General features: G+C 38.9%; 1 protein-coding gene across 1 annotated transcript in view; it reads right to left on the minus strand.

The window, feature by feature from the left end:
• The window catches only part of NDFIP2 (Nedd4 family interacting protein 2), an 83503-nt gene that overhangs the window by 7370 nt on the left and 50681 nt on the right, over window positions 1-25452 (minus strand). The window contains exons 3-5 of the mRNA XM_066235138.1: window positions 23186-23319; window positions 16203-16290; window positions 5711-5835 (exon numbers count right to left, since the gene is read on the minus strand). Of these exons, the coding sequence (XP_066091235.1) occupies window positions 5711-5835; window positions 16203-16290; window positions 23186-23319 (347 nt within the window). The remainder of the gene's footprint in view (window positions 1-5710; window positions 5836-16202; window positions 16291-23185; window positions 23320-25452) is intronic.

Consider the following 25452-nt stretch of genomic DNA (forward strand, 5'->3'; position numbering starts at 1 on the left):
ATAGGCTATAAGAAGAAAAAGAAATAAACCAAAGCAATACATTTTTAACTCTCTAAATTTAATATATTTAATAAATAATGTTACATGGCAAGAGGTAACCAGAAAATCAGAACAATGTCATTCTTTACCCAAAATATTTACCTAAAGTTATATTCTTTACTTACTCCCAAGTGAAGAATATAATTACCTTCACCTTTAAGTCAAAGAGAAAGACTCACTATCATAAAAAGATACTAAGCTTTTGAGTTCATTATTGAGCTATGAAAAATGTTTTAAAATACTAAAAATTATAGGGCTGAGCCAAGCTGTTGTTTTAAAAATAAATAAATAAATCATGCTGATGGGCCCAACACAGGCAGCAGAAATCAAATTTTGGGAAACAAATTAACTAACAAGAATTTATCTGACTTTATTTTATTAATATAACATTAGCATTTTGTTTACATCTTACTTTCAAAAAGACTTGTTTTTAATAAAACACATGCATTTTAGAAAATACAATAAAACATCAAAAACCTTAGGCAGAAATATCAGAATCTTGGGCTAAAGATACACTAAATCTGAGGTTCATGGCAACTCAGAAACAAGAAAACAGCAGTAGGATTTATAAATCATGTATTGTCTAATAAAAGGAAACACCCAAGCTTTTAGGAGAAAACCTTTCTCTCAGCACTGACCTCCAAGGGGAATTTATTGCTTGGAGTATTATAATAAGAGTCATGGTACAGAGGCAGTACAGAATTAGGAGAACAGGCACTGAATTGAGAACAAGCTAGAAAATGTAGAACTCACCTCCTCCCACAACCACATCAAAACTGCAACTAAACTACAGAACAGCCGTCATTCAGAACCTCCTGGAATCTAGCAGAAGTGAAGTCCTACAACTGAAGATACAAAGAAGGAGCCACATGGAGACTGGTAGGAGGGGTGGAGATGCGGAACAGGCTGGTCCCATACTCACGTGTGGCGGTTAAAAATTGGGAGGAATATCGTGACTACAGAGGCCCGCCCTGAGGACTGAGGGGGTCAAAGTCCCACATCATGCCCCCCCGCCCAAGGTCCCAGTGCTGGGAAGAGAAGTCCCCATAACTTCTGGCTGTAAAAACCAGTAGGGATTGAGGCTGAGGAAAACAGAGGGCTGCTAGAGTCCCAGGCAATTCCTCTTAAAGTGCCTACCCAAGGACTTACTCTGAACTCCACTACTGGGGCAGCAGCTTGAAAGGCACCAAGGACATATGGGGAGAAACTGAATTGCCTGGCATCAGGACAACGGACCTTTCTCCCAGTGAGAAGTGTTGGCAGAGGCCACTGTCCCTCTTCTGAGCCCATCTTCCACAGAGTCGGCAGGCAGGCACCATATCTGAGTCTCCATCAACTTGGCTATTACTGTCTCCATCTCCCCTGTACCCCATTCCCCCTCACCCAACATATGGGCCTACCCAAGCTGTTTCCAGTGGTTTTTCCATATAAATAGCCTGTCTTGGCACATGCTGCTGGCTTTCCTAAAATCTCTCAAAAAGGTAGCATCTGGCCTAGGTCTGAACCATACCTCTTGTTAAGTGGCCCCAGGCCCAGCACTAGTGGCAACAGGTCTTGGTTCACAACGTGGCCTCTTCTGGGTACCACCAAGCCCAGCACAACTAGTAGCACCTGCAGATCATTTTGTAGCTTATGCTGGGTGGCCCCATGCAGAACACAGGCAGTGAATGACCTTGGCCTACACCTCCTGAGAGGCCCCAGAGCCAATGTACCTGGTGGATAACTTCAGACCATGCTGAAGCACCACCCAACCACCTCTACCAGTGACACACTCAAGGGGCAAACTCAGTGGGCATCAGAACTCCGCTGAAATAAGTCCTGCTCTGTGGGGTGGGCAGTGCACAGATGATCCTTCACAAAGGCCACAGCCAGTCCTCGCAGCCAACTGACCTGGGGGTAAATCCTTCCCATTGAGGTATCAACGCGATCAAGGATCAACCACAACAGAAGGGTGTACACAGCCCATATGGGGGGGGGAGTGGCACACTTGGAGTACCCAGCTTCCGTGAATGAGGAGGCTGTGTCACTGGACCCTACGGGACACTTGCTACATTAGCCCACTCTACCAGGCCCAGAAATGCAGCAGCTCTACCTTACACATAGAAACAAACACAGGGAGGCTGCCAAAATGAGAAGACAAAGAAATATGTCCCAAATGAAAGAACAGAATGAAGCTCCTGAAAAAGAACTACACAAAATGGAAAACACGCAGTCTCCTAGATGCAGAATTCAAAACACTGGTTATAAGGATGCTCAATGAACTCCAAAGAGTAGATGAACTTAGAAAGAACTTCAACAGCATAAAAAATGGAAACTATAAAAGAACCAGTCAGAAATAAAAGATTTACAACTGAAATGAAGAATAATTCACAGCGAATTAACAGTAGAGTAGATGAAACTGAGAATCAAAACAGTGATTTTAGAATATAAAGAAGAAAAAAACACCCAATCAGAACAGTAAAAAGAAAAAGGAATTTTTAAAAAAATGAAGATAGTGTAAGAAGCCTCTGGGACAATTTCAAGCATACCAACAGTCGCATCATGGGGGTGCGAGAGCAAGAAATTAAAAACCTATGTGAAAAAATGACAGAAAACATCCCTAACCTGGTGAAGGAAACAGACATGCAAGTCCAGGAAGCACAGCATCTTAAACAAGATGAACCCAGAGGCCTACACCAAGACACATCATCATTAAAACGTGAAAGCGGAAAGACAAAGCAGTAAGAGAAAAGCAGTTCGTTATCTACAAGGGAGCTCCAGTAAGACTGTCAGCTGACTTCTCAACAAAAACTCTGCAGGTCAGAAGGGACTGGCAAGAGATATTCAAAGTGATGAAAAGCAAGGACTTACAACCAAGATTACTCTCCGAAGCAAAGCTATCATTTAAAATTAAAAGACAGAGAGAGAGCTTCCCAGACAAGAAAAAGCTAAAGAAGTTCACCACCAGTATTATATGAAATGTTAAAGGGTCTTTTTAAGGAGAAAAATAGATAAAAAATATGATATGAACAATAAAATATAATGGATATGAACAATAAAAAGGCAATAAATACATATCTACCAACAATTGAATCTTGAAAAAAAAAACGAACAAGCAGTACAAACAAACTTGTAGGTACAGAGAACACTTGCTGGTTGCCAGTTGGAAGGTGGCTGGGGGATGGTGCACAAGGTGAAGGGATTGAGAAGTGCAAATTGGTTATTACAGAACAGTCATAGGGATGTAAAGTACAGCACAGGGAATATAATCAGTAATATCCTAATAACTATGTATGGTATTAGATGTGTCCGAGATTTATCAGGATGATCACTTAGTAAGTTACCGTATTTTTCACTCCATAAGACACACTTTTCCCCCCAACAGTGGAGGAAAAAATGCCCGTGCATCTTATGGAGTGAAAAACATGGTATTTTATTAAATATTGTAACACACCGTTTGATTCAGAAATTTTTTTTTTTTCCCTCAAAACCCTAGGTGTGTCTTATGGTCAGGTACGTCTTATGGAGCGAAAAATACGATATACAATGTCTAATCACTGGGGTGTAAACCTAAAACTAATATTGTATGTTAACTCTAATTGAAAAAAAAATTCTTTTAATTAAAAAAGAATAGCCCTGGCTGGTGGCTCAGTAGATAAGAGTGTCGGCCTGCTATATGGATGTTTCAGGTTCAATTCCCAGTCAAGGCACACATGAGAAGCAACATTTACTTCTCTCCCACTCCCTCTCTCCTTCTCTTCCTCTTCCACCTCCTGCAGCCAGTGGCTTGACTGGTTTAAACATGGCCCCAGGTGCCGAGGATGGCTTGCTTGGTCCAACTACATCAGCCTCAGGTGCTAAAAATAGCTCAGTACTTGAGCCTTATATAGAGTTGCTAGTTGGATCCCAGCCAGGACACATGTGGGAGTCTGTCTCACTAGCTCTCCTCCTCTCACTTAAAAAAAATAAAATAGGCCCTGGCTCAGTGATAGAGCATTGGCCCGGCATGTGGAAATCTCAGGTTCAATTACCAGCCAGGGCACATAGGAGAGGCGTCCATCTGCTTCTCCACCCTTCCCCCTCTCCTTCCTCTCTCTCTCTCTCTTCTCCTCCATAGCCAAGGCTCCACTGGAGCAAAGTTGGCCTGGGCATTATGGATGGCTCTATGGCTTCCACTTCAGGTTCTAGAATGGCTCCAGTTGCAACGGAGCAACAGCCCAGATGGGCAGAGCATTGCCCCCTGGTGGGCATGCCCAGTAGATCCTGGTCAGGCGCATGCAGGAGTCAGTCTGTCTGCCTCCCCGCTTCTCACTTCAGAAAAATACAAAAAATAAACAAAAAAAATAAAAAGAACAAGCTAGATTCTAATCCACATACAAACTGTAGAACATTAAGCAAGCTATTAGAGACTCTTTACTCTTAGTTTCATCATTAATAAAATGGTTGGATTGTCACCAGAAGCACTAATAAAGTTAATGAATTCAGTGTAACAAATTATGCCTGGAACATAAAAGTACTCAATGAATGGCAGGTATATATTATTATTTCATTTAAAATATATTTTAAATTTTATTTTTCAATTACAGCCTATATTCAATATTATTTTGTAGCCTGACCAGGTGGTGGTGCAGTGGATAGAGCATCGGACTAAGATACAGAGGACCCAGGTTCAAAACCCCAAGGTCACCGGCTTGAGCACAGGCTAACTAGCTTGAGTGTGGGATCACAGAAATAACCCCAAGGTCGCTGGCTTGAGCAAGGGGTCACTGACTCTGCTGTAACCACCACCCCCTGGTCAAGGCACATATGAGAAAGCAATCAATAAACAACTAAAGTGCCGCAACAAAGAATTGATGCTTCTCATCTCTGTCTGTCTGTCCCGATCTGTCCCCCACTCTCTGTCACACACAAAAATTAATTTTATATATATATAAAATTTTGTATTAATTTCCAGTGTACAGCATAGTGGTTAGACAATCATACACTTTACAAAGTGATACAAAAGATTTAAAAAATATTTTTCTTATGTCATCAAGATATACTAAGGTATAACATTAACTTTAACTCAGAAAAGGTATTTTAAAGGGAAACTAAATAGTCTCAGTGATCAAACTTAATACAAAAAAAGATGAGATCCATTCAAGTTTTTCTGCTTTCAAAGCTCTTTTCTATATACAGTAGTCCCCTCCTTATCATCAGGGATGTGTCCTAAGACCTCCAGTGGATGCCTGAAACTGTAGATAGTACTGGACCCTACATATACTATGCTTTTTCCTATATAACATACTCATGATAAAGTTTAATTTATAAATTAGGCACAGAAAGAGATTAACAATAGTAATAAAATAGAACAATTATAGTAAAAGTCATATGAATGTTCTCTCTCTCTCTCTCTCCCTCTCTCAAAACACAGGTATCTGAAATTTTCCATGTAATACTTTTGGACCATAGCTCACCATAGTCAGCACAATACATAGGAAGCAAAACAACAAGTAAGTGGGAACTACTGTACTAATAAGTTCTCATATAAATATAGTTATAAATGTTCGCACCTCAGAGATCAGTAATAACTAAATCTAGAAGTCTCAAAATAATTGAATTCATATGCATAAAATGAACACTGAACCATATGGGAAATCTCATATATTTTAATTTTAAAGACAAAAGTTATAAAGGTTATCAAGACACTCACCCTGACAATAAGGATCCATTTGATCAATGAAAGACCAAATCCACAGATGGCGCCATACCTTCCAGCTATGGTATTGGTGATACAGAAGGATAAACAAAATCCAAGCCAGTTGAAAATAAATGCCACTAAAAACAAGAGAAACAGTTCTTTTAAAAATCATACTTTGAAAACATTAAGAGACTTGATATTAACAATACTTCATTGTTCACTGGGAATAGCAGTTCTCTTTCTTTTTTAACTCTGTACCAATTAAGTCTTTTTTATAGATAATTTACCTTTGTAAATGTCAGTTATTTATTAGGCATTAACAAATGATTAAGCTTGCTTTCTAGTCACTCTGATCAATAGGATTCAATTCCTTAAAGCTTATCACCAATGGGTGAAACATCTTTAAAGCAACCAGATAAAAACCAGGTCATAATGTAGTTTCCATGTGATATTACCCAAGAAGCCTAACCCAAGCAATCAGCCAACCAGTCAGCCAGTATTCAAAATGTATGATGAAAGAAGGTTCCCAGAACAGATACTGTTCACTGCCTCTTCCGCTCTCTAACAGAACCTATTTTACCCTCACCTGCAACCCACCTGCTACTTCCCACTCTTCCAGCAAAGCTGGAAGCCTCATTTAGCCACAAGATCGGTCCCAAGTACTCTGGGGAAAATCACAAGAGACTAGAACTCCTGTCCAATAATTTTTTAAATAAATAGTACTTTGGAAAAACATTCCCTGATTCTTAAAAACACAGCAAGAGGTGGGAGGATGGAATGCAGGTGAAGGAACTAACTGGCTTTAAATTGGTCACTGTTGAAGCTGGGTGATGGATACACAGAGATTTATTATAGAATTGCCCACTTTCATGTAAAAAGAAGAAATGGCCCCCACGTCCTCTGGATGTTTGGACATACTACCTGGAACTGCTGCTGGAATCCTGCTATCAGCCTGAGGATTAAACCCTCACTCAAAGTGGGGGAAAGTGAAGAAAAGCAAAGGAAAGCCAAACCACAACACGGATACTTTCTGTGCCTTCACATGGCTCATCCACAGGTTTCCTGTCTTGTGAGATAGCCTCCTGATGATTTAAAAACAGTTGAGTAATGGTTTTCTATTACTTGTAGCTGAAACCATTCTGACATAGGTCCTTGAGATAAAAGTAGAGTACCCTACTTGTGGCCAAGATGTCAACATTATCAAAATAGTAACAGTAATTATAATAAAACTAAAAACCAATCTGAGCCTAGGTTTGGTTCTGTTCAGTGCCCATCCTCTTACCCTAGATATCAACAATTAACACAAAGTCAATTACCTAGACAAATTGTGATTTTTCAGAATACTCAAAACAAAGAAGTACATATTAGGATAAATTTAAATAGCTATTTCTTTGAAACAGTTTCCCTACTCTAGCAATTTCTTCTTTCCTAACACTTTCTGAAAAGTCTCAGCTTTCTTGATCACGTACGGAAAACTGTATTATACAGTGCAACAGAACACATTCTGAAATAGGAGACTTATATTTGAGTTGCAGTCTACTCCCTATGTAAGTGACCTTGGATTCACTGCTGACTTCTATGAGCCACAGTTCTCTGAACTGTAAGCACCTACTTCACAAGGTTGATAAAGAGGATTAAGTGAGATAATGAATGTAATGAGCTTAGCACACTACAGAACTCGGCACATGGTAATTGCTGAAGTGTTAGCTATCATTAATACCTATCTGTACAAAATGATCTCTTCACCTTTCAGAGTAGGTCCTATCCTTTCTGTAGAAAAAAATTTCAGAAGACACTACTGAAATAAAGCTTGCTTAACTTCCTACTTTTTCTTTTTTAAGCCCAGATATTGATCAGTATTTTCCTACCCTCCACATCTGTGCTACCCAATGCAACTAGCCACACTGCTTCTTCCTTGAGCCACAAGAACTCATCCTCCTCTATAAAGGAGGTTATTTAAATTTAAATGAATTAAAACTAAATAAAATTAAAATTTTAGTTCCTCCATTGTACCAGCCACATTTCAAGTGCTCAAGAGTCACGTGTAGCTTGTACCTATCACATTATCGGACAGTAGAGATATAGAATATTTCCATCATCATAGAATATTCTATTAAACATAGCTACTCTATTTGTGTTAGCTGTAGGGGAAAACAAAACAGCAAATCAAAAAATAATTTTACAACTCTTTAAAGAGTTTATACCAACGAATAGCAGCAGAGATTCCCAACTGCTATGCCACATATGTCAGTGACAGGATGGGATGTCTCCCTCCTGGGGCCTCCAGACAGGCAGGTGAGGCGTGCAGCAGAGCAGACAGGCTGCCACCAGCCCTGGCACCGTCTGCCTTTTTCCCCTCCCAAAATTTTTTTTTTTTCTTTTGTATTTTTCTGAAGCTGGAAACGGGGAGACAGTCAGACAGACTCCCGCATGCGCCCGACCAGGATCCACCCGGCACGCCCACCAGGGGCGATGCTCTGCCCACCAGGGGGTGATGCTCTGCCCCTGGGGGGGGGGTCGCTCTGCCCCGACCAGAGCCACTCTAGCGCCTGAGGCAGAGGCCAAGGAGCCATCCCCAGCGCCCGGGCCATCCTCGCTCCAATGGAGCCTTGGCTGCGGGAGGGGAAGAGAGAGACAGAGAGGAAGGAGGGGGGGTGGAGAAGCAAATGGGCGCTTCTCCTATGTGCCCTGGCCGGAAATCGAACCCGGGTCCCCCGCACGCCAGGCCGATGCTCTACCACTGAGCCAACCGGCCAGGGTGCCTTTTTCCCAGTGTGCTGTAAACATGCTATCGTTTTGTAAGCAGGCCACGTTGTTAAAACATAGGAAGCTCTGATGGAGAAAATCCAAAACAGTAAAATATTCCAAAAGTGTATTTTTTATCTTTGAGTACATACTCAAACACTATCCAGTTAATTTCTTCAAATCAGCCTTTCCAATACTATTTATTATACATATCACTGCACCCACACTAGGAACAAAATCCAAAAGGGCAAAAAGTATTTACTGAGCCATCATGTTTTCTTTCTGCTCTCTGCCGTTGTATGAGTGCCTACAAGCTGTGCCCAGGTGCTACTATATGTTACAGACTGAATTGTGACCCCTTCGAAATTTATAGGTTGAAGCCCTAACCCCGAATATAAATGTACTTAGAGACAGGAGCTTCAGGGTGGTAATCAAGATTAAATGAGGTCACTGGGGTAGAGCCCTAGTCTGCCAGGACTGGTGTCTATACAGGAAGAGGAAAGAAACACTAGAGTTCTCTCTTCACATACATGTAGAGGACAGCCATATGAGGACACATAAAAAAGACAGCCACCTGCAAGCCGGAAAGAGAATCTGCACCAGAAGCCAAATTTTCTGGCACCCAGATCTAGAACTTCCAGCCTCCAAAACTCAGAGAAAATTAATTTCCATCTGTAAGCCACCTAGTCTGCGATCTTTTGTCATGGCAGACTAAACAAACAAATGCATAACTTAATCATCTTTAATTGATTTAAGCACTGGGAAAACAGTGAAGCTGATGACCACTTGAGAATCGACAGATTCACTTTTTATGCCCCTAACCTATAGGATAGAAAGTAAAGCAGAATAGATCTTTAAGGGCAGAATCATTTCTAGATTCAATTCTAGATCCTCTATGACATGTCAGAGTTGGTAAAAAAAAAAAAAAGAAAGAAAGAAAGAAAAAGAATTTAATCAGAGTACACTAAACTATAAATCTATAAAGTCCATAAAAGAAACAACATGTAGTAGAGGCAGGAGAACCTACATTATACATGCCTAGGAAAGAAAATAGTACTTTTCTTTCAACTTTACTTCATTCATGCCATCCATGTTCCCCAGGAAACATAGGGTAAAATAAGGAAGCTTAAAAGGTATACGACCACAATACCGGACCAGGCAGTGGCACAGTGGATAAAGCATCGGTCTGGGACACTGAGAACCCAGGTTCGAAATCCCAAGGTTGCCGACCGGAGCATGGGCTCACCTAACTTGAGCATGGGCTTATCAGGCTTGAGTGTGGGCTAACCAGCTTGAGCGTGGGGTTGCGGGCTTGAGCATGGGATCCTAGACATGACCCCACAGTCGCTGGCTTGAAGCCCAAGGTCGCTGGCTTAAGCAAGGGCTTGCTGGCTTGAGTCACTGGCTCAGCTGGAGCCCCCCGACCCCCGGTCAAGGCACATATAAGAAAGCAATCAATGAACTAAGGTGCTGCAACTATGAGTTGATGCTTCTCATTCTCTCTCCCTCCCTATGTGTCTCACGCTTTAAAAAAAAAAAAATGGTATACAGCTACTTATTCCCTATATAGCAAGGCCCAAGATGAAACCCAATGAAGCAACAAGCTTACAGAGCCTATGTTTCTTAGGTAAGATTTGGGGAAGGAAGCAGCAGGGAAGCGAGGCAAGGAACTCAGAAAGTTGGTAAAGAATGCTTCGTGATACTCCACTACACTTCTGCACGTTCACCTTCAGAGTGCTCTTCTTTGTAGAAAGCAAATCAGGCAGGTTCGGCCAGGGTAATAACATAACAACGTTTGAAAGAAGGCCACCAATCACTTTAAATCATATTACTTATAACTGAAAGGTGAATTCCCAGGTAAGGATGGGGAAGAACACTCTCACCACCTTCACTTAATAGAACTCTATACTTTATAACATTTTGTCCATTTTCATTCCTCACATTAACTTTTTAAGAGGTGTAAGGTCAAATTAATTCCATTGTACAGAAAGAAGGACAAATTAAGACATAACAGTTAAGCTGCATATGTCATAAAGCAAGTAAGTGGTATATCTGGGATTAAAGTATTGAAGTCTTTTACCCTACATCCAGTTTCTTTTTACCATCTATACCTCCCACTTACCCCCAAAGATTAACAGGATAACCTAGAAAGTAATATTATACACTATAGTTTACGCATTAAATAGGCTATATTTTTAAATTTTCAGTAGCCATAAAATACTTATTAAAAAAAGGGAAAGCAGTAACTCTATAGTGAAGAGAGCTGGCAGACATCATCTTAACCTGGTGAGAGCCAGTGTCACCAGTAGAAGGACACAATTCCCTCCTGATACAATGCACTGAGAAGGACACATCATTCCTGTGGTATTTTTGCAAAGAGAGAGCGAGAGAGAAAATGCATAACCTGAATCTAATCATGAGGAAACAAATAAACCCAAATGGAGAGACATTCTACAAAACAACTAACCAGTATTCTTCAAAAGAATCAATCATAAGAAACAAAAGAAAGATTAAGAAACTATTCCAGATTCAAGCAGACAAAGGAGTCAAGGTCACGAAAGCAATATGCAATCCTGGACTAGACTCTGGATCAGAAAAGGACATTACTGAGACAGTTGGCAAACTGTGAATAGCATCTGTAACTAGTTAGTAATTCATTAACATTAATTTCCAAATGTTGATTATTGGACTAAAAGTTACATAAAATGTTAAGACTTGGAAAAACTGGATAAAAGTTACATGGGAACTGTACTATTTTTACAACTTTTTCCCAAGTTTTAAAGAATTTCAAAATAAAACACTTTAAATATAAAAAAAACCCTTGATACTTGCTTTGAAAATAAACAAATGAGCCTGACCTGTAGTGGCGCAGTGGATAAAGCGTCAGCCTGAAACGCTGAGGTTGCCGGTTCAAATCCCTAGGCTTGCCTGGTCAAGGCACATACAGGAAGCAACTACTATGAGTAGATGCTTCCTGCTTCTCCCCCTCCCCTTCTCACTCTCCTTCTCTTTCTCTCTCTCCCCACCTCTCCAAAAATTAATAAATAAAATCTAAAGAAAAAGAAACAAGTGAATATCATAGATAAGTATGCATACACTTATAGAGAACCTATTAATTTTTTGATCAAAGAAATTTTCTCATTACATATAAATGCACCAGGTTTCCAAGACAGTAAGTTCTCAAAGAATAATCAATTATACTATACTTAATTCTGAACTACACAGGGACAAATCTATCTTATCCTTAGGCTCTTTGTTTAAACTATCAGCCATTAAGAAAGACATGATGCTAACAATACATTAGTCTTAAGACATTTCCACTAAAGTATAAAGAATTAAATAAAAATGATTTTTTTGGTAAATAAAAAAATTCAATAAAATTTTTTTTATTTTTTATTTTTTCTGAAGCTGGAAACAGGGAGAGACAGTCAGACAGACTCCCGCATGCGCCCGACCGGGATCCACCCGGCACGCCCACCAGGGGCGACGCTCTGCCCACCAGGGGGCGATGCTCTGCCCATCCTGGGCGTCGCCATGTTGTGACCAGAGCCACTCTAGCGCCTGAGGCAGAGGCCACAGAGCCATCCCCAGCGCCCGGGCCATCTTTGCTCCAATGGAGCCTTGGCTGCGGGAGGGGAAGAGAGAGACAGAGAGGAAAGCGCGGCAGAGGGGTGGAGAAGCAAATGGGCGCTTCTCCTGTGTGCCCTGGCCGGGAATCGAACCCGGGTCCTCCGCACGCTAGGCCGACGCTCTACCGCTGAGCCAACCGGCCAGGGCCCAATAAAATTTAATACTTCACAAATATCATGAGTTTTTAAAGATAGAGTTATAATTTTTAAATGTTCCCTTTCTGGATTCACTTACAATATGTGATGCCATCTAGAAGATATATAAAAACACAGCTTTGCATGCACAGAACAAATCATCAATGTACTATTTTTCAACAAATGTGATACTTAGACAAACCCTTTAATAATTGTAACTTTTATGACTTGTCCATGGGAGGTGCTCAAAAAAACTTACTGAGTAAAGATGCTCAATATCATACATCATTGTTAGGGAAATACAAATTAAAACCACAGTGACATACCATCACACACCTATTGGAATGTCTTTTTTATTTTTTTAATGTCAATACTAAATGCTGATGAGAATCAAACAGGAACTCTCACACACTGCTGGTAGGAATGCAAAACAGTACAGCCACTTTGGAAGACAGTTTGGTAATTTCTTTTTTTGGGGGGGGAGGGAATCAAGTCTCCTTTTCTGTATTGCACCTCTGATGCTGCCTTCCTTTGCCCTGAGGACTGGAATGGGATGCTGAGAATGGGATGCAATGGCTTATTCACACGTGCTTTCATTTCTTCAGAAGGGAAGGCGAAGACACTTAACAAAACCTTTACAACTGTGCAGAATTCTGTCTCCCGCCACCCCCATTTTCTGTCTTTTGTAAAGTTATACAGGGATGTCCTTCATTTCCCTCTCCTACTTCTTCCCTCCCAATACCCCCTATAATCGTGCAGACAATACAGGCTGGTTTTTTGGGTGCCCCGGAGAATGGGGGCTACTTTCAGTCTTCTGGTATCTCCTTGTGAGAAGAGCATATCCACTTTGGATGGCCAAGCTGCTATTTCCTTCGGATAAAATTCTCATCCTCTTCCTAGGTCTTCTTCATTTCCCATTCCTTGGCAGTTGTAATTTCTTACAAGTCAGAATTCAAATTTCAAAACTCTCTCCTAATTCTTTTTTAATTTTCCATTGATTTGAGAGAGAGAAACAAGTATCGACTCGTTTTCCCAATTAGTTGTTCCATTTAGTTGTGCACTCACTGCCTGTTTCTCCTACATGCCCTGACCAGCGATAGAACCCACCACCTCTGCCCACCGGGACGGTGCCTCTGTTCGTTGAGCCACCCAGCCAGGGCCTAATTCTTTTAATTAATTTAATATCTCTTTATGTGATCCTCAACTCTACCGTGGAGATAATGCAGGTAATTATTACTAAGCTCACTGATGTGAAAATTCAAACATAACATAAAGGTTCAACCTTAGAAGAAAAAATTTTCTAGATAGAGCCTATTATATTTTTAAGTACTGGAGTTCAGGACCATTTTTACTGTCAATTATCCAGTGAAAAAAATCTTAATTTCTAGTTTTTAACTGCTAAATAACTGACTTCCCTTCTTTTAGAGAGAAAACTTGTTAAATGTAAGATCAGAGATAGGCAGGTTAGGTATATAACAGGCAATTTGCAGTGACACTTCAAGGGATTATGTGAAGCTAAAACATTATCAGAGGATATATACATTTCTTTCTTTACATTTTCTGAACATGAAAATATGACGCTCTACCGCTGAGCCAACCGGCCAGGGCCCAAAAAAATATGGTAAGATATAATTATCTTACCATATTTAGATGTAAACAAAGGAAGTAAGAAACCAACAAAAAGTTTTAACTGAAATGTTATAATAGATATTCAATGTAGTTTTTTTTATACAACTTATGTAACCTGAAGTGTTTAAGTTACAAACCACATTAAAGAAAATCTTGGACCTTGTTAACATTCTACTGAGTGAAATAATTAAATCAGAAAAAGCTAAAAACTGTATGATTTTACACATAGGAGGGATACAAAATTGAGACTCATGGACATGGATAGTGAAGTGGTTACCATGGAGAGGGGGAAGAGGAGGGTGGAGGGCGGAAAGGGGTTGAGGGAAGAGTATAAAGAGGGACAAACATAAGGGGACAGAGGATGATTTGACTTTGGGTGATGGGTACACAACATAATCGACTGTCCAAATGATGTAGAGATGTTTGCCCAAAATCTATGTACTCTTGTTGACCAATGTCACCCTGTTAAATTCAATTTTCTAAATAAAAATAAAATAAAAGAAAAAAGAAAATCTATTTCTGAACCTTAGAAATAGACAATAAAAAAGAATGTAGACAACAGCTGCTAGACAGTAAGGAGTATGGAAATGCAGCAAATTGCAATCTGCAGAACAGCCACTAGGTGGTAGTGAACACAAATAAATCCATGCTCATTAAAGCAAGTAAACTCAAGCTCTGTATATAATGAAATAAAGATTAAAATAATTTATAATTTTACTCTTATAATTAGTGCAGTATTTGTAGGATATAAAATAGTACAAAAATATAAACTGTAGAAATATAATTCGGTAAAAATGTAGTATAAGATCATTTACATCAAATATATTAAATATAAAAATAATTTCCATTAATATACCACCACTGGACAAAAATAAAGTCAATAAAATGTCTAGATTTTCATGCATTTATAAACTATTACATTAGCAAAATGTTTGAAAATCTAAAAAAATAACAAAAAAGGTAATAGGGGTTAGTGAACTACAAAAATGGAGATATAACTAAGCTCTGAGTCAAATAATTAGATGGTGTCAAATAACATGGTTTTATTCCTAAAAAACAGGGATTTATATTACAAACTACAATAAATTTAAATTCTTTTATAATTAAGGAATTAATGTTTACATGACTTATAATCAAAACATGAGGGGACTGTGTTATCAATACATAGGGTTATCAGCGGAACTAAACCTAAGGAAAAAAGCAAGGTTCACTAGACTAACAGTAAAAACATTCATAGCCTCTGCACAGTATCTAACACAGTACTTAACGAAAAATTATAACTAAGCACAAGGTTTACATATTGCATTACATTAGCTGGTACCAACCTGAATATAATTTAGTAAATTTGAAGAGAAAAAGTATAACTGCCCATTCACCTACTCATTTCTGAATGGTTATCTACTTCTATTCTTCAGAAGATGAAATAAAAGGAAGCAAGAAACCATTTCAAAATGGGGAAGTCAGTGATTTTCCAGACTCAAAAGTAATTCAGAAAGTATGTACATTCTATTTTTAAAGTTAAATGTGGTATACTTTGGTTTTATTATCAAAATAAATCATGAAATAAAATGAATTAAATTCACTTTCTATCAGAGAAGGTATGAAAATTTGATCATTTAACTCAGTTGTGGGCAGAAATTAATTATATCACAGACTAGTAAATTTACTTACATGAATCATAACTTTCTAAAACTAATTTTAGCATTTAAACAGTTTATTCAAGTTTCCTAATCTTATTAAGTTTACAGTGTGCCAATTAGGAAACGAAATAATAAGACTATAACACTGTCTTTCCTCAAATATTTTAAGTCTACTTTATAAGTCAAATATTAAGTTAAGAATTTTGCAGGATGTTACAAAATGTAACTTAGGTTTCTGGGCTTCTAACTACTCACCATTCTCTCCAAATAAAACTTATACTTTCATACTTTTGTGTCTCAAATCACATTGTTCTAGCTGCCCAGAATATTTCCTTTTCCAATGTCTCTTCTGGTTTGAAGACACTCAAATGAAAGTTCTCTCCCTCAAAGGCAGAATTTATAGTTTAATTCTACATGCTCCTACTGTACTGAACAGACATGCAGCATTTCTCAAACAAAACTATAAATAGCTTAAACATGCATGTATCTCTCCATACAGCCAGCATCTAGCATGATGACTACAATACATAGTTGTCTGATGAGTGTTTAATAAATTCTAGGATTTGTATTGTAACATATGATCACAGTTAGTATCAGGAACAATCTACACTTTAAACAAGGTAGAAACATGCTAACAATATTTGCCTTTCTTCCCTGTCTGTTATTTTAAATACACATAGATAAGACATATGCAAAAAAAAAGTTTAGCAATGAAAAATTACTTACTGAAAAACGCCAGCATGAAAATCCCATCATTACCCACTCTGAGCTGGTCTGCATCGCTAAAGTCATCTCTTGGTGGACACTCTTCCTCCTGAATCAGTAAAACATATGACATTAGAGTAGCTCAGTAGGCCCTGGCTGGGTGGTTCAATAGATAAGAGCACTGTCCCAGCACACTGAGGTCACGGGTTCAATCCCCAGCCTGGGCACATACAAGAAGCAATCAGTGAGTACCCAATCTAAGAACAACCAATGAGTGCACAAACTACATGGAACTAAGTGGAACAACCAGCTGATGCTTCTCCCTCTATCAATAAAATAATTTTTAAAAAAAGAACAGCTCACTAAAATAATTACAACTTGATTACCTTAAATATAAAGAAAAGAACTTAAATAAAATCTAATATCCTCAATTTGTATAAATAAAAAAAGATAATGAATACAGGCCCTGGCAGGTTGGCTCAGTGGTAGAGTGTCGGCCCAGTGTGTGGAAGTCCTAGGCTCAATTCCCAGCCAGGTCACACAGGAGAAGTGTCCATCTGCTTCTCTACCCTTCCCTCTCTCTTTCTCTCTCTTTCCCTCCCACCAAGGCTCCACTGGAGCAAAGTTGGCCCAGGTGCTGAGAATAGCTCCATGGCCTCGCCTTAGGCACTAGAATGGCTCTGGTTGCAACAGAGCAATGTCCTAGATGGGCAGAGCATCGCCCCCTAGTGGGCATACCAGGTGGATCCCAGTCAGGTGCATGAAGCATTCTGTCTCTCTGCCTCCCCACTTCTCACTTCAGAAAAAATACAAAAAAAAAAAAAAAGATAATGATTACAATGTCTAGCAAGTGTTAATTTTCATGGGCATCCTTAAAATGTAACTTCAAAGGTAAACATAAAAAAGATAAAAGCTGAATAACACTAAATTAATGAAAATGATATCAAGAAAGATAGATGTGACATTGTTGCATTAGCATCAAATGAAAAACAAGAACTTTCATAATCAATAGTGTCAATATCTATCAAAAACAAAAAAGTAGGCCCTGGCCGGTTGGCTCAGTGGTAGAGCATCGGCCTGGCATGCGGGGGTCCCGGGTTCGATTCCCGGCCAGGGCACACAGGAGAAGCGCCCATCTGCTTCTCCACCCCTCCCCCTCTCCTTCCTCTCTGTCTCTCTCTTCCCCTCCCACAGCCAAGGCTCCATTGGAGCAAGGATGGCCCGGGCGCTGGGGATGGCTCCTTGGCCTCTGCCCCAGGCGCTGGAGTGGCTCTGGTCGCGACAGAGCTACGCCCCAGATGGGCAGAGCATCGCCCCCTGGTGGGCGTGCCGGGTGGATCCCGGTCGGGCGCATGCGGGAGTCTGTCTGACTGTCTCTCCCCAGAAAAATACAAACAAACAAACAAACAAAAAAAGTACACACCTCTTCACCCAGCAATTCCAGCTTTTCAAATACACTGTACAAATATACACATATACTCCTACTTACAGGATATATATTAAAGATAATTCACCGCAGCAACATTTTAAAAAGCAAACAATCAGACACAATATACACTGCTCACAAAAATTAGAGGATCAGGGAACGTGCGGATACTCCAGTACTGTTAGCCTTTGGTAGAGTGCATTTTCACCAATGAAATAAAAGTTGGTTTTGCATCTCATTTGCAAACAACTTGATAACTTTCTTTGACTTGTTGTTTACTTTCTGATGTTCTTAATAAAAAAAAAATCAAATGCTTCTTTTTTTTATCAGTTCATATTCATTTTGAAATATCTCCTAATTTTTGTGAGGAGTATAAATGCCCATCAATAGTGACCTATTGTCAGAGATTATTCTCTACAAGTCTATCATGTTTCTGCATGTTTTCCAGATAAAGGCACTGGTTGCCTTTTTCTGTACTTTCTTTGTATGGATGTTTATATAACAGACTGCTCTGAAAGAAAGAGACAGTGGCTCTCTCCAAAGCAAGGTGTGGGCATGCTTATTTACCATTAGAAAACACTGGGTTCCCTAAACTCACACTGTGTGTGGAGGCATCATATGGCCATTTTGAGTTGCCATCTGGGGAACTAAGCCTCAGGAAACTGGTGGTTTATTAGTATAAATGCTAATACTTTGGCTAAACTACTGATGTGAATAAAGGTTTAGTCTCTGACCCAGCAGTCTCATGTCTTCTGCCAACCTTCACAAAATTGACAAACTAATCATGCAGCTTGCAAGTATAGTCAAGTCTCAGATCATTCATAGTTCTTGACAGACCAATAAGTTACTGAATATCAGGTGAAATTCAAAAAGTAAAGTAAAAAATTTTAAACAAAAAAAGTTCTTAATATTCTCATGATATCTCCAAAATATATTAAATGAAAATCATTTGTATAGTACAATGCCTTTTGTGTACAAAAATATCCGAAGACAATCTATTTTCTTGTAAATGTAGAGACTTCTCTGAAAGCATATATAAAACCTGTTATCACTGATTATCTTTAATATTCAACAAATATTGATAAAATACACATTCTACATAAGACTTAACTTGCTGGTTCCTGGGATACGTAAGTGTACATAAAACAAAATGCTTGCCTTTCTGGAACCTATATTCCAGTAAGGGGAACCAGACAACAAACTGAGATATGATAAATAAGTTATCTATACTATGATCAGAAGATGTAAATGCTCTGCAAAAAAAAAAGGGAGGGCACAGGATGGTTTAGGAATGCTTGAGGTTACAGGTTACAGTATTAAATATGGCAATCAAGAGGCCTCACTGAAAAGGCACTCGGGCAAAGACTACAGGAAAGGTAAGGGTGCCCTGGCTGGGTGGCTCAGCAGATAAAGCACCATCCGACACACCGACATTGCACGTTTGATCCCCAGTCAGGGCAGGTACGAAATAATCAGTGAGTACACAACTACCGTATTCCCCATGTATAAGATGCACCTTAATTTCGGGGCCCGAAATTTGAAAAAAAATGTATTACATAAAGTTATTGAACTCAAGTTTTATTCATCATAAAATTCATACAACCCCTCATCACTGTCAAAACTCCCATCCATTAGTTTGTCCTCATCTGTGTCTGATGACAAATCACTGTCTTCAACAATGAGCGCAAAAACAAGTAGGAAAAAGCAGGAAATGCAAGTTTAAAAATCTACAACCACTGTATAAGACACACCCAGTTTTAGACCCCAGATTTTTCAAAAATGGTGCGTCTTATACATGGGAATATACGGTAAATGGAACAACTAAGTGGAATAACGAGTTGATGCTTCTCTCTCTCTCTCTCTCTCTCTCTCCCTCTCCACCCTTTCTCTCTCTCTCAAATCAATGGAAAAATTAAAAAAAAAGAGGGGTGAGAGTTAGGTATGTAGATGTCTCACAGAGAAGTGTTTCAGGCAAAGAAATAAGCTAGTGTGAGGTCTTGTACACAAGGTCCTAATATAGGGTCATCTGGCATGCCAGAAAAATAGCGAGGAGGCTAGATGGTTGGACTAGAGTGAGTAAGCAAGAACCAGGAAGACATGCGGTCAGAGAGTCTACTGAAGGAATTCATACTTTACTCAGTGAATTGGGAGGTCTTACAGAGTTTTGATCAAATGAGTGGTATGATCTTTTAATACATTTGCAGTATCTCCATGTTACATATACAGAACCTCAGTTGGGTGTTGATGTCTCAATTTTGTGTTAGTACACAGAGAGGATAAGAGAAGCTTATTGGCCTGCCCAGCTCACATGATTAGTTAGGTCAAGGCAGGAGCTGAATCCAGAACAATCATGGTAGTCTCACTACATACATGCTTTTTCTTGAAAGAAAAAGACTTTGAAACCCACATTGCTCATTATTTGGGCAAAAACATTCCTTTAACTATGCATTCATATCTCATATCTTAGGTAATCTTCTTATGATAAATATAATGAGTAGCAGTAATTAAATACATATTAATAAAATTTTATATAATTCCAAGGTAATCTAAAAAATAAACATTAAAGTACAGTATGAACCCCGCCAAAAAAAGGAAGGGAGGGAAAGAAAGGAAAGAAGAGAAGGGAGGGAAGAAAGGAGGGAAGGAAGGAGGGAGGGAAAGAGAGAGAGAGAGAGAAAAAGAAAGAAAGAAAGAAAGAAAGAAAGAAAGAAAGAAAGAAAGAAAGAAAGAAAGAAAGAAAGAGAAAGAAAGAAAGGGAGAGAGAGAGAGAGAGAGAGAGAGAGAGAGAGAGAAAGCTTGCTAGCTGTCAGTATGATGGCAAGAATATATTCCATATTCTTTTGAAATACCAATCCAGAGATTTTGACCACAGGACATAATTTTTCAGAAGACAGAAGACATACGCACAAACATGTTCCTTACAAGACTAACACCAGAAAACACACACACTCTCACACACACACAATCTGAAGATAATTGTTCACTACAGAAAATGGCCACTAAATTGCAGTACATTGATTTTACAAATTTTATTCAATCATTAAAATAACAAAAACATGTATTATTTAAAAGAAATAAAAGATGGTGTTTCTGCTACCAGATAGTAATTTCAACTACATTAAACATTGATTTGTAAATCTTAAAATTGGTAAAAGACCAAAATATTTTTAAATGAAGAGCTATAATAGAAGAACTCTGGTATCATCTTCTTCATTTCCTACATTGGCTAGTGTAGAGAAAGCCTTCTTTAACTGTCCTTTATTAAACACCAAATACATCCTAGATAATCGCTAGATGCTAGAAATGTAAACACAGGTCGTTGTCCTGGAGCTGCTCACATTTTATCAAATGCTAGTTTTTATGTCAAAAGACAAGTTACTGACACAATTTTTAAAAAGTTATAAAAAAAAAATGAACCAGACCCATTACAAGATTATAAAATGAGACTGATAAACAAGAACAAGTCATGTTCTAAAAGTTTTATCAAGTAAATTATTTGAAATTGAAATCATTTTTATAGAAAAATTAAAAATGAGTTCATTTTCATAAATCTATTATTCCATAATGTACATACAATCCTATACATTAGAAACAGAAAAATGTAGGCTCTGGCCAGGTAGCTCAGTTGGTTCGAGTGTCATCCCAATACACCAAGCTTGTGGGTCCAATCCCCAGTCAGGACACATAAGAGTCAACCAATGTGCTTGACCAGTAGGTGGTGCAGTGGATGGAGCATCAGACTGGGATGCAGAGGACCCAGGTTCGAAACCCCGAGGCCGTAGACTTGAGCGCAAGGCCACTGGCTTAAGCCCAAAGGTCACTGGCTTCAAGCCCAAGGTTGCTGGCTTAGCAAGGGATCACTCACGTTGCTTAGCCCCCCAGTTAAGGCACACTGAGAAAGCAGTCAATAACAATTAAGGTGCTACAACCAAGAATTGACGCTTCTCATCTCTCTCTCTTCCTGTCTGTCTGTCCCTATCTGTCTCTCTCTCTGTCACAAAAAAAAGTCAACCAATGAATGCATAAACAAGTGGAACAAATCATGCACTCACTCACTTTCTCTCTCTCTCTCTCCCCTTTCCTCCCTCTCTAAATACAATAATTTTTTTAAAAAAGAGTTGAAAACTGTTTCCACTCCATACTTCAAAGATCCTCTTTCTTTAAAATTCTCCCGTCCCAGAATCAAAAATCCTTACCAGTTGACTGAGCCATATTTATGCCACTATCTTTAATAGAGACTTACCTCTCCCTCTGAGAGGCAAAAAGAATAAATAATAGATTTAGGGTTACTGTCTTTACTTATGTGATCAAAGCTATATACATTGATGTTTTACTGTGTGTTTGAAGATAGAAGTGGGAACAGGCATGGAGAGGGGTGTAGCTGATGACAGAAACCCATCCAGTATAAACACACGCTCATTACCAGAGAATCTACTTGCTAGGATCCAGCCTAACAGTGGCAAGAGGAGAATGCTGTACAAAGAAACACCTCTCGTACTACTTGGATAGCTTGGTTGGTTAGAGCATAGTCCTGAAGTGCAGAGGACAGACCTCTCTCTCTTAGCACCTTACCTAATTCTAGCTTTCCTGGGTGAAGCGGTTTATTTTTCTCTTTTTTGTGAACAAAATGGAATGAATTCAGGGATCCGAAATAACATCTCAAACTCATAAGCAAGAAAAAAAATGGCAATACGCCCTAGTCCTGTTAGCAGCCAAACTAAAATGTAAACAATTTCTGCCTTTTACCTGTCTATTAAAGATCATTCACGGATATTATTGATTCTCCATTACTGAGGCAGCCACTCCTTTAACCAAAACATGAAATAACATGTATGTATATCACTGATTATCTCTATTACTAAGATAGAAAGATGAGGGAGAAAGGGCATCATTCAAAATTCTAGGGTAGGACGTGTTAAAAGGATAAAAGTTAATTAACAAATGCAACTTAAAGGCTTTGTTAGTTGTCTCTTTTAGCCTACCTTAAGTTCATTCTTAGTCACTAGACTGATTATTAGCTAATATACAATACAAAGGAAAAAAGATGATTTATAATTATAGTGATAGACTATGGAATGTAAACTATATATACTGTTTACAAAATTAGAGGATAGTGCAAAATGAATATGAAGCTATAAAATATCCCCTAATTTTTGAGAGCAGTATATATGTAAGGAAGGAAACAAAAATATTGATAGTGAAGAGGTTGATGGACTTGAAATCTATGAGTAAAAGAACAAGGTGAGTCAGACGGATGCAGGTGAAAGTCAGCAAGAGATGCCCAAAATCAAGAATTAGAAGCCGATAATTGAATTGGTAAAGATACCACAAGCTAAGATGGGATAAAGGGGAAAATCAAAAACAAACAGAAACGAGGAGGTCAAGGAATGAAGAAGGTGAATTTAACTAGGAGAATACTAATTTCACTAAAAAATGATGACACACATAAGTAATAGTAAAATATTAAAAATGTCTATAAGCATAAACACGCCGACACAGACTACTATTTTTGACACTACTAAATGTACGTATCAATTAATAAAAAGAATATTCTCAGAAGGAAATCAAGTTTTCTCACCCTCTGAGACGTCTCGGCTGCCGCAGCTGCCATTGCAGCCGCTTTCGCCTTCTCAGCCTCATCGTAGGAAGGAAGAGAGGTGGCAACACTGTAGGGAGGTGGCACAGGATAGAACTCACTGTAAACTTCTGCATCTGAAAGGGAATTTTAAAAGGATAATCACTGAAAAGAGCTATTTGATATAACTTTTATAGCCAGGAACATAATTTAAAAATTTACAACAGGCCACGAAAGATCATTACTGCTACTGTAATCCTATGTTACAAGATATATAACACAGAAATTAATACTATAATCATATATATTATTTTAGTCCTATATTTATTCTAAAGAGAAAAGACTGAGAAATATTATCTAAAGGTTGATACACAAACCAAGAACCTTAAAAACAAGATTTTGAAAAGGAGTGCAAGAAGGCCTCGGCTGGGCAGCCTAGTTGGTTAGAGTCTCGTCCTAATACACCCTGATTACAGGTTTGTACGTGCCTGCTCAGGGCACAGACAAGAATCAACCAATGAATGAATAAATAAGTGAAACAGCAAATCAATGTTTCTCTCCCTCATTCTTTATCACTCTAAAAAAAAATCAAATTAAAAAAAATTTTTGCCCTGGCCGGTTGGCTCAGTGGTAAAGCATCGGCCTGGCGTGCAGGAGTCCCGGGTTCAATTCTCGGCCAAGGCACATAGAAGCGCCCATCTGCTTCTCCACCCCACCCCCTCTCCTTCCTCTCTGTCTCTCTCTTCCCCTCTTGCAGCCAAGGCTCCATTGGAGCAAAGATGGCCCGGGCGCTGGGGATGGCTCCTTGGCCTCTGCCCCAGGCGCTAGAGTGGCTCTAGTCGCTACAGAGCAAAGCCCTGGATGGGCAGAGCATCGCCCCCTGGTGAGCGTGCTGGCTTGATCCCGGTCAGGCACATGCAGGAGTCTGTCTGGCTGCCTCCCTGTTTCCAGCTTCAGAAAAATACAAACAAACAAACAAAATAGTTATAAATTTTAAAGCAATACTATTAAAATGATTTTTAAAACTCGAACAATAACATTATCCAAGGAATTATATCTTTTATATTAACAATAGGTATGTAAGTTTTTCAAAAGTTTTAACATACAAGATAAAAAAAATATTCGCATCAGTCATAGATGAAAGTTGGGAAGCATTAAATTGCTACAGCTTTAATTTTTCACTTGTTAATTTTACTTTTCTTTTCTCCTTTAAGACAGTCATTCTCAACCAGAAGATATAAGTCTGGGGAGCTCCAGTCCCAGCTCCTCTTCTTAGAAGTTGCATCTCAAGCATATCGCTTACACATCATGAAGTTCCCTTCCCCCCTCCTTTTTTCTTTCTTCTTTCTTTCTTTCTCTTTCTTTCTTTCTTTCTTTCTTTCTTTCTTTCTTTCTTTCTTTTTTTTTGTGACAGAGACAGAAACAGGGAGGGAAAGATTAGAACAGACAGACAGGAGAGAGATGAGAAGCATTAATTGTTCGTTGAGGCACCTTAGTTGTTCAATGATTGCTTTCTCATATGTGCCTTGACCATGGGGCTCCAGCAAAGCGAGTGACCCTTTGCTCAAGCCAGCAACCTTGGGTCCAAACTGGTGAGCTATGCTCAAATCAAATGAGCCTGCGCTCAAGCCAGCGACCTCAGAGTTTTGGACCTGGGTCCTCTGTGTCCCAGTCCGATGCTCTATCCATTGTGCAACCGCCTGGTCAGGCAAGTTCTATTTTCTTATCAATAAAATTGACATAGCAAGACTATTACTATTATGGGAAAAAACAGAAGAATATTCAAAGTGGGCTCTCTAAACTATGAAGCATCATACAAATGTCACCTATTACTTATGACGTTCAGGTGAATGAAGCCAGACATAAAGTGACTTATCAAAGAACATAATGTCCACAAAAAACTGGCACACACCATGCTTAAAACATAACAATGGTTAAGAAGCTGAAGAAAAATAGTATCAATAGTTTTCACTAGACAGAGACCCAAAATTCTATAATTATTAGTTCTTGTGCTAAATTATATATGGTTATGAATGGTCTTTTTAGCACAGGTGTAAAAAATAAGACTAGTAATCATGGAGAAGAGTCTAAAAAATCAACTTGCTTTACAGCTGGAATTTTTTAACCTTTTAAAATGGCATGCTACATTATCAAAACTACTCCAGATCATAGAAAAATGAGAAGGTTCTCAATTCATTTCATGTTGCTTCCATAATATTAAAACCAAAACCATACAGCAGTACATAAAGTAAGCTATAGATCACACTAAT

This window comes from Saccopteryx bilineata, chromosome 6, assembly GCF_036850765.1.
Source record: "Saccopteryx bilineata isolate mSacBil1 chromosome 6, mSacBil1_pri_phased_curated, whole genome shotgun sequence".
In the NCBI taxonomy this organism is placed as follows: domain Eukaryota; kingdom Metazoa; phylum Chordata; class Mammalia; order Chiroptera; family Emballonuridae; genus Saccopteryx; species Saccopteryx bilineata.